The sequence below is a fragment of the Quercus robur genome, chromosome 1 (assembly GCF_932294415.1).
Source record: "Quercus robur chromosome 1, dhQueRobu3.1, whole genome shotgun sequence".
Classification (NCBI taxonomy): domain Eukaryota; kingdom Viridiplantae; phylum Streptophyta; class Magnoliopsida; order Fagales; family Fagaceae; genus Quercus; species Quercus robur.
The window spans coordinates 42,580,113-42,591,231 of NC_065534.1; the positions used below are offsets into that span (position 1 = coordinate 42,580,113).

Below are 11,119 nucleotides of genomic sequence, written 5' to 3' on the forward strand. Positions count from 1 at the left end.
CCCAAGTACTTCTTCATCTGTTCCTCCTTAGCTTCACATGTTCCATTTATTTGGCCCATTATTAACTACGAATCTCCTTGGATGAGGACAGAGTCTTCTCCAAGTGACCTAGCTAACTCGAAGCCCTGTAGCAGGGTTTTATATTCAACTTCATTATTGGTTGTCTAGAATTGTAGACGGATTGCATATTCCAAATGATCCCCTTCAAGTGAGAGTGAAACTATTCCAATTCCTCCTGCATGTTGTGTGGACGAGCCATCCACACGGACGACTCACTACTTTGCCCCTAGTCTTCATCTTGTTTACTAAGATTCAGCAATAAAATCTGCTAGGACCTGAGCTTTTATCACTTCTCTTGGTTTGTATCGCACATCAAACTCACTTAGTTCTATTACCCACTGGATTAGTTATCCAGTGGCCTCTAGCTTGTTCATGGCCTTTTTTAGTAGGTGGTTTGTCAAGATGTTGATTACATGAGCTTGAAAATAAGGCTTGAGCTTCCTTTCTGCTGTCACCAATGAAAATGCAAGTTTTTCCATGGGTGGATATCGTTCTTTTGCTCCCCTTAAACGTTTTCTGGTGTAGTAGACAGGTTTCTATACCTTCCTCTCCTTTCTGATCTGAACTTACTGCATAAGGGGACATTGCTAGGCAAAGATACATTTTTTCTTTGGGTTTAGACGGGCTTAATAGTGGAGTTGAAACAAGGTAAGCTTTCAAGCCTTTAAATGCTTGTTGGCACTCATCAGTCCATTCAAATACTTTTCTTAACACTTTAACAAATGGTAAACACTTGTCAGTAGCTTTTGAAACAAACCTGTTAAGGGCAGCTACTCGTCCAGTAAGGCTTTAGACATCTTTGACATTCCTTGGGGGGCTCTATGTTCAGAATTGCTTGGATCTTAACAGGGTTTGCTTCAATTCCTCTCTGGGAAATCATGAAACCAAGGAATTTCTCTAACATAACTCCGAAGGCACATTTTCTTGGATTCAACTTCATCTTGTATCTCCTAAGTGTGTCAAAGGTTTCTTGAAGGTCATCCAAATGCATTATCTCCCTTACGCTCTTAACCAACATTTCGTCCACATATACTTCAACGTTTGATCCAATTTGTGGATGAAACATATGGTTAACTAGCCGCTGGTAGGTAGCCCCTGCATTCTTCCGACCAAATGACATCACTTTATAACAAAACAAACCTTGGCTTGTAATGAAGGATTTTTTCTCCTGATCTGCCTCGTCTATCTTATTTTGGTTGTACCTTGAGAACGCGTCCATAAAACTTAACAACTGGTGTCCAACTGTTGAATCCACCAACTGGTGTTCATCTTGTATCTCCTAAGTGTGTCAAAGGTTTCTTGAAGGTCGTCCAAATGCTTTATCTCCCTTGCGCTCTTAACCAACATTTCATCCACATATACTTCAACGTTTGATCCAATTTGTGGATGAAACATATGGTTAACTAGCCGCTGGTAGGTAGCCCCTGCATTCTTCCGACCAAATGGCATCACTTTATAACAAAACAAACCTTGGCTTGTAATGAAGGATTTTTTCTCCTGATCTGCCTCGTCTATCTTATTTTGGTTGTACCCTGAGAACGCGTCCATAAAACTTAACAACTGGTGTCCAACTGTTGAATCCACCAACTGATCAATGCGTGGAAGAGGATAGCTATCTTTTGCACAAGCCTTGTTTAAATTTGTGAAGTCCACACACACATCCTTCATTTTCCATTGGCTTTTTTAATCATCACTACATTGGCTAGCCAATCAAGTTAATAAACTTCGTGTATGAACTCTGCAATGACTAACTTATGGACTTCTTCCTTGATGGCATTATCTCGTTCCGGGGTGAACACTCTCTTCTTCTGATGAACAGGCTTTTTGGTCGGGGACACATTTAGACGATGAGTAATCACACAGGGGTTAATTCTAGGCATGTCTTCATGACTCCAAGCAAAAACATTTATACCCTATTTAAGGAACCCAACAAGTTCCTGCTTCGTCTTCTCCTCCATACTTGTTCCAATCCTGGTAAACTTCTCTGGGTTGGACTTGTCCAATGGTACATCTTCCAACATCTCAATTGGCTCAGCCAACGTTCTTCTTTCTTCAATGCTCATTATTTGCATCTGCTTGTCCATGGCCATCATTGCTAGATAACATTCTCTAGTTGCTAATTGATCTCCTTGTACTTCTCCAATGCCATACTCTGTTGGGAACTTCACAGATAAATGGTAAATGGATGTTGTAGCCTTCCAACTATTCAAAGTTTGTCGTCAAATAATGACATTATATGAAAATGAACAATCTATAAGGAAATTCACTTCCTTATTGATTTGTCATGGGTAAGAGCCCACCATAACTAGTAGAGAGATGGTGCCCACTAGTAAAACCTTCATTCCTCCAAACCCGATCAATGGCACGTTTACTAGACGAAGTAATTCTTTGTTAATCCTCATCTGCTGGAAGGCTGCATAGTAGAGGATGTTTGCTGAACTCCCATTATCTATTAACACCCTTCTAGTTATATAATTTGCAATCGTCAAAGTAATGACAATCGCATCATCATGAGGATGGTGCAGTCGTCTTGCATCTTCGTCTTTAAAAGTAATGGCTAGTTCATCTTCTTTGATCATCCTTGGTGGTCGTCCAGATATTTGAACATTCTGGGCTTCCCGTAGGTAGGTCTTCTTGGCTTTGGATGAGCTCCCTATTGATGTACCTCCTACAATGATCCTTATTTCTCCAAGTGGTGGACGTGCTAGTTCTTTTGCTTTGCCTTTCATTGGCTGTCTCTCATCCTTGTGGTCTCGCCCAAGAAAATTCTTTAACTTTCCCTGCTTAATAAGTGCTTCAACTTGCTGCTTTCAGTCATAGCATTCGTCCATATCATGTCCATGGTCGCGGTGAAAATGATAGTACTTGCTTTTGTTTTGCTTACTAGGATCTCCTTTCATCCTCTCGAGCCATTTCAAGGATAGATCATCTTTGATCTGCATTAACACTTGATCAAGTGGAGTATTCAAAGGAGTATAGTTGGAGTATCGTCCTGAAGATGCCCTACTTTCTTGCCGTTGCGATCCCTTTTCTTCCCTATCTTGGCTTTCTTTGGACGAGGACCTTGTTCTAGATGGTGTATATAGCCATTCTTTAGTCGTTCACCTTTTTTCTTCTTCTTGGCAATAATTGTGTCCTTTGCATTCATGAAACTTTGGGTTGAATGTATCAACTCAGCCATCATCTGAGGTCCTAGTCGTACAACTTATGAATAAACAGGTATGAACTAACTCCATTTTAGAAGGCTGCCAAGAGGATCTTTTCATCCATCCTGTCCACCAACAGAGCTTCTCTATTAAAATTGCTAATAAAAGTACGCAGGCTTTCATTTTCTCCTTGTTTTATGTTCAATAGGCTGGACAAAGAACGCTTTTGCCTTTGTCCCCCAACAAAGTTGTTGACGAACAACTTACTTAACTCTTGAAATAAAGTTATGGTATTTGGCGGTAGCTTATGGAACCATACTTTGGCTGGGCCTTTCAAGATAGTAGGAAAGGCTCTACACATAATTTTGTTTGGAACACCTTGGAGATGCATGGTTGTTTTGAACATGGCAATATGATCACAAGGGTCTTGTGTCCCATCATATGAGTCTAGGGTAGGCATCTTGAACTTGGAAGGTAAGGGATGACTTGTGATGGATGCAATAAAGGGGGAATCAAACTTGTGGACGAAAACATCCACGTGGTTTGCTCTCCTCATGGAATCCTTCATTTCTTCCATGGCTCTTTTCATTTGGTCCATCTCCCTTTCCAAATGTGGTACTCTACGAGTAACTATGCCTCTAGATTGGTCTCTTTCAACATTATTATCAGCCCTTTCGTTCTCCAAATTTTGACCTCGTTCTCCACCATGTTGTTGATGACATTGTCTGTTAACTCCTCTAGTTAAGTCCCGGTTGTGTCAGTTTTGCCATCGTTGCTGCCTTGGACTGTAACTGTTGTTGGATTGTCATGGGGCTTGGTGGCGCACGATTTGAGTGACTAGAGGCGTTTCCACTCTCTCGGTGTCCTGGACTGGTAGCCATTGACCTAGTACAAACCATGCAGCCTTTTTTGTCTTGGAAAGGGCAAGGGAGTTAACACTTCGAAACTTTTTTCCTTAGCACTACTTTTCCCACAAACAGTGCCAACTGATGATACACGAAAATCAGTAGACTGGAATGCTTCGGGTTATGGTGATGGCTGTGAATCTTGAAAAGAAAGAAAAAACTATCAAAGGTGACTGGTGTGACTCGGCCAAGGACCCTCCGATGGTTAAGTCAGTTTTCTCTCTAGGACACAAGGATAGAAAGTAGTGAATGGTTAGAACTTACCTTAGGTGAATGAGATTTGTTCCTTTTATAGAGAGTTAGTCGTAGGTCTACTTGTTTGGATCCACTATCATAATGGATGATATGGGCAGTTAATGGAGAAAATGGAGTACATGTAGCAAAGTTTGAGGAGTCTCTTCCATGTAGTAAGGGCAATGTGTTATGGTGTAATTATATGGAATTCTTAGGGAATTCTTCGTACGATTTATCCAAGTATAGTTCAGTCGTTTATACATATATATATATATATATATATATAGTCGTCCTTACATCTAGTCATCCATGAAGGAACTCTGGATTGGATCACCTCATTGTTAAAGGACGAATGATGTAAATTGTTTTCTTTGGACGTGCTGGCCATGGACGACATCCAAGGACGGGTTATCCTTAGTTGATCCCCATAAAAAATCTATTAATATTTCTAATATTATACCGGTGAAATTCTAGACAGCTATATGCACTTACCTCTATTACAAAGTTTTATTCGGCCACAACGAAAGAAAACTGCGGAAGCTTTACTGCAGTGTGAACACAGTCACAGAGCAAGAAAGAATGGAAGAGAGAGAAAGGAAAATGTACCAGCAGTAGCCAGCAATGAATGGCACGACAGACTCACAACAAGGCAATCAGCAACGCAATGAATGACATTGCAAGCGGCACGATGGGGGTAGTACGCATGGTAATGAGTAACTTGTTTGTGTTTATATATATACTAGTCGCAAACTCATGCTATGCACGAGTTTATCTCTTCTTTGAGTAGTTTTTGTTATAGACATGTGAGTTCAAGCTAATAGAGCATGTTCTCGGTGTCGATAAATCTGCCAATAAGAAACCTTACATTCAAATCTTTGCCTGGAAATAGACATTAAACATGTAATATGATTCTAGCTAATACTAAGTTTGCTAATGAAAGTCGTGTGAGACATTTATATTTTGAAAGAAAAGAGGAAGGAAGTTGATAGTAAATTTTGAATAGAATAGAACTTCTCTGTTTGTGGTCTACTCTCATAAAAATAAAAAATAAAAATAATGAGAAAGTTGATATTACATTTTAAGCTTCTCTAACAAACTTATCATTAGCCTACACAATAGAGAGCACATAATTATATTCCTGAACAAATACTTGCGCAAACTCCAACAATAAATCTTACAAACTTCAAAGTTCATGAATATATTCTAACATAAAAATCGATAAGTAAAAATTTTAGTTTAAAAGATTTTTTGTTTTAAATTCGGTACTTACAACGGAGGAAGGAGGATGTTCTAACATAAAAAGCAAACAAAAACCTACCCTTTAAACTATAGAAACTTATTACCACAAAAAGGAATCATAAACATGCACATGTTTTTGAAATCAAACAAAAGAATTAGAAAACATAGAATTAGACAAACCCATATGAAAAAAAAAAATGCACATAGCAAGATCCTTGTAGTTGTAGATTTAGATTCTGGTAGTTGTAAAACACCACCCTTGGAAGGTTTAGATTTTGATGGTTGTAGAACACCTTCAATTATCTACTCTCTATATACTAGATTATACGTGACATTAAGTGAGGAATACTATAAAACATCATTACACCTAAAAGAAAAATTAGATAAAAACAATTACTAATTCGCTTACCTGTTAGGTTGTGTTCCTAAGAAACCTGCAAAATCAAAAGGAAAACAAAAAAAGAAAAACGTGAAGAACCATCAAACAAACCAAAAGAGGAGTTACTAATAACATATTTCATAATTTGAATCAAAATTCAAATCTACAAAGATGTGTAGTAAAAAAATCATAACCAAATACTTTCACCAACTTCAACAATAAATCTTACAAACCTCAAAGTTCGTGAATATATTCTAACATAAATTGATAAGTAAAAATTTTAGTTTAAAAGATTTATTATTATTATTATTATTATTATTTTAGATTCAATACTTACATAAAGTAGTTAGATAAAAACAATTACCACAAAGAATTAGAAAAACTCATATGAAAAAAAAAAAAATCACGTTCCAAGATCAAGGTTTGTAGTTGTATGTTATAAAAAAAAAGGTTTGTAGTTGTAAAACAACTAATAATTCTCTTACCTACTAGGCTGTGTTCTTAGGAAACCTGCAAAATCAAAAGGAAAAAAAAATGAAGAACCATCAAACAATCGATTTTTTATTCTTTAGATTAGATCATACGAAGTTTAATGGCTAGAATGGTTGGTGAGTTCTTCAAACATATGTGAAAGTCCATTAAGGCATTAATAGCATTAGTGTACACACAAGTATTGTGCGAGAGTTAGTTTGAGCAATTGTCTTCTTCTTTCTGGATATAGTACAAACGTTGGACAAATTTGCAGATAGGCATATGAAATCAAAGAAGCCTTGCGTAGGTTCTTAAAGGAAGGGAAGAGTTCTAGGGTTTTTATGTTTTAGTAGTAGTATAATAGTGTGTAGTTTTAGTACCATGTCTTTTTTTAATTGAAAAAATAAATTAGATTTAAAAATTATAAATAAAAAATGCTGATGTGTAAACAAAAATAATTTTATATAAAAAAATGATAATGATTTATATATTTAATTTTAAATATTTTGCTGACGTGGAAAATTGTGAGAGTTTCAGAGGTTTCAGTATATATATAGTGATAGGCCAAGAATGTATTGACCCATTTGGTAAATTAATCAATTAATTAGCCAAGTGAATTAATTAGATTCAATTTCATGCAACAAGCGTGGTAACACAAACAAATCATCAACTAAGTTAAATGCAGTGGAAAATAAATTTGACATATGTGATTTGTTTATGAATGGGGAAAACCACCGAGGCAAAACCCCACTAGGTGAATTTAAGGTCATTACTCCTGAGAATCCACTATTATCAAAACAAGCGGTTACAAGTAAAAAGAATCCCAGTACCTAATACCAACTTACAGTTGAACCCTTATCCTAATACCCAATTAGACTTGTGATGTAGCTGCAATCTCTCCGTTCAATGCACGAATCCCAGTACGTGACTAATCAATGATGCACGGATCCCAGTACGTGACTAACTCCTTTGCATGAATCCCAGTACGTGACTTACTCCATAGCAACCCTTTGATTGATGTAGTAGATTTGCAACAGTTTCACATTGAAACACCAATAAGATCTTCAATGATGGTGTGAGAGACTTTGCTTGGTTATAGAACCCTAAGGCGTACAAGAAATGTAGTAAGAACTCTTTCTTCTGTAGGAAAAGGTTAGGGTTTCAAAAAGAAAATCTTATGAAACTCTCTAGGGTTAGGTTTTTCTTTTTCCACTTCCTTTAAATGAAAAGCTTAATGGGCTCTCCTATTCCAAATAGATTTACACAAACCTTGAGCTTTCCTAGTCCAATAAGGATTATATAAACGCACAAACCTTGGGTTTTCCTAATCCTATAAGGATTATACAAACCTATAAACAAATAGCCTTTTAGAATAAAAACGTTGCTGGTTATAGTCTAAATCTCGTAAACTTGATAGATCGAGACATGTATCGAGCTTTAATGAATCTTGACAGATCGAGCTTCTGTCAAGGAGGTATCGAGACCTACAGATTGCACTTTTCTTGAGCAGGTCTTGAGTAATCTTTCATGTCTTCAATGTAACCACTTGTAATGATCATCTTGAACCTACATAGATTTACCAAAATACAAATAAAGTGTGTTTTGTCAAAGGATATACCAATTACATAAAAATATGTCCTTAACATATAGATTAGTAATGTGCAATCTGTTAAAGGAGAATTGGGGTTTCTTAGGATTTAGAGGGCTTGGTTGAGAAATGGGCTAGATGGGTTTATTTATTTATTTATTATTATTATTATTACTTCAGCTTGTTCTGGACTAATTCAAAATTTGAGGCTAAATTCTAAAGTTTAAGAGAGAAAATTCTATAATTTAGAGGGGACCAATGAAGAAATTTTTGTCTATTTTTAATTTTATTATAAATTATAAGGGAAAATTAATGGAAATTTGGCCCCCTAGCCCCCTTCTAACTCTACCAGTGGTTTGAATGAATGAAGAAAGTTTGGAATGAAGGTAGAGAAGGGAGAAGACTGGAGGTAGGGGACGTGTATGTAGAGAGAGGCACAGAGGATCGTGTGTATGAAGAAGGAGATGGAATTGCTTTTGAAAGAGAGAGAAAGAGAGAAGAGTCTATGTTTGCGTATTAGGGAGAGAGTTTTTTTATTTATTTATTGTGTTTTGGTTTTGAGGGAGAAAAAGAGTTTTTTTTTTTTTTTAATTATTTTTTTCATATTGCTAATGGGTTTTGGTTTTGGGGGAGAAAATGAGTTTTTTTTTTTTTTAAATTTTCTTTTTATATTGCTGATGTGGAAAATTGTGAGAGCTTAAAAAAAAAAAAAAAAAAGTCAAACAGTGGTCAAAGACTTTGGTTTTATAGTATATATAGATATATAGATGATTGTCTTGTTTTTTATAAGAAACCAGTCTGAAATTTTATTCAAGCTAAAGCAAGACTGATGTCGACTAAAACAAGAGAGTTTACATCTGATGGGAATGACGATGCTACATCCCACTGACGAAGATAACATTAATGACGAAGGAAGCATCCTTGATGAAGTCATCAGGAACAACGAAGAAAGCTATCATCACTGACGAAGGCAGGGAGTCATTCAATGCAGTTAATCAATGACCTGAGCAGTTACGAAATCAACCAAGCAGACCGTTGGGAACTTCTTAAAAGTCTCATTATTGGACCAGAGGCGTTACTTGAGAAAGCATTAACAATCCCAACGGCTAGCCCCTAAGGCCGCAGGTATAAAGCTCTCATACAGTCAATAGAAGGTACGGATATACACTGACACTTTGAGAGCACATTCTGATTCTTTACTTTGTTTGGTCATTATCCTAACTTTGGCATCGGAGACGTTGTGGCAGGCACCACACCGGTGACCCTCATCGAGCATACCCTCGCACACCGCAAGGGATTCCATCTGCCCATTCTTACTGATGAGTTTGTGTTTCATCAGTTTGGTGCCATCTGTGGGAAGGAGTTTTCAGATTCATATTTGAAAACGTAGTTTCCATTAATTCTTTACATCCAGATGGAATCCAACCCAGATTCAGCAGCCTTGGCCCAGCAAGTTCAAGCCTTTGCAGCCACCATTGAAGAACTTACCAAACAAAACCAGGAGATGAAGCTACGACTCCAGCAGGTTCAGCAGGTTCAACAGGATGAAAGCCGGTCCAAGGGCAACCTGGAGGGAGAAGGGGATAGCCACAGGAGAGGTACCCCCCAAAGGCCAGCTACCCCGGACGAACAGAACTCAGATCTTCTTTGAGAAATGAGGAAAGAGATGGACGAACTAAGGAACGCCATCAAAGAGAAGACGGACCGGAGTGTGGACAAAATGGTAAGGGCTACGGATTCACCCTTCACCACAGCGGTACTTGAATGCCCCGTGCCGTCAAAGTTCTGTTTACCTCAACTAGAGCCATTCGACGGACTCAAGGACCCTCAGGATCATCTTAACACCTTTAAGACGACTCTGGGTCTTCAACAACCACCTGACGAGATACTGTGTCGTTCCTTCCCAACCACTCTCAAAGGAGCTGCAAGAGAATGGTTCATGAAGTTGCGGACCTCGTCCATAGACAACTTCGAGCAATTAAGTAGTGCCTTCTTATGCCATTTCATAGGGGGTCAACGTCCAAAAAGGCCGGTAGACTACTTACTTACCGTAAAGCAGGGAGAGAAGGAAACTTTGAGGTCATATGTCAAACGATTCACCCGAGAGACTTTGGAGGTGGACGAAGCCGATGACAAGGTGCAGCTGACGACCTTCAAAGCAGGGCTGAGGTCCAGAGATCTTGTGGCCTCCCTCGCTAAGAATCCACCAAAGACGATGGCAGAAATGCTCTTGAAGGCACAGAAGTACATGAATGCTGAAGACGCTTTAGCTGCCATAAAGGATACCGAGAAGCCAGGCGACAAGGCAAGGAGGGAAGACGATCGCAGGGGGCAGAAGAGAGATCGACCAGATCGTTGGAACAACGACGGGAATAGGAGGAAAGATGATAAAAATCCTCGGACGGTAAGATTTACTCCTCTGGTCATGCTTGTTGACAAGATTTTCACGCAGATCAAGGACGAGCATTATCTCAAATGGCCCAGACCATTGCACTCATCCCCTAATGTCCGCGACAAGAACAAGTACTGCCGGTTCCACAAGGATCACGGCTACAACACGGAAGATTGCAGGGACCTGAAGGAACAGATAGAGGAGTTAATACGGAAAGGGAAGTTACAGAAATATGTGAAGAAAGGAGAATATAGCAAGTCCAGAAATGACGATAAAACCCAGCACGAATCATTCTCCCGGGGTGACGATCGTTCGTCCCATCCTCCAAACAAGGTGATCGGCGAGATCAACACAATCACAGGAGGGCCGTTCTCAGGAGGGTCGTTTAAGTCACTCAAAAAGGCATACCAGAGACAAGTTAACAGCGTCCACACCGTACCCCCGTCCAAGCACCGATGAACATACGAAGACATGTCTTTCAATGAGGGAGATGCCATAGGAGTGAAGCAACCCCACAACGATCCCTTGGTCATAATGTTAAATATAGAAGGGTTCAATACCAAAAGGATCCTCGTCGATAATGGTAGCTCTGCGGACATCATCTACCTCCCAGCCTTCCAGCAGCTGAGACTAGATCCAAAAAGACTGCGCCCTTTTGACTCTCCACTCGTCAGCTTCAGTGGAGACAGGGTCTACCCCTGGGGT

General features: G+C 38.8%; 1 protein-coding gene across 1 annotated transcript; it reads left to right on the top strand.

The window, feature by feature from the left end:
- Window positions 1-9,526: 9,526 nt before the first annotated feature.
- Window positions 9,527-10,873, top strand: LOC126712295 (uncharacterized). The gene is made up of 2 exons (XM_050411577.1): window positions 9,527-9,620; window positions 10,032-10,873. Exons 1-2 carry the CDS (start codon window positions 9,527-9,529, stop codon window positions 10,871-10,873), a joined length of 936 nt encoding a protein of 311 aa, XP_050267534.1.
- Window positions 10,874-11,119: the final 246 nt, after the last annotated feature.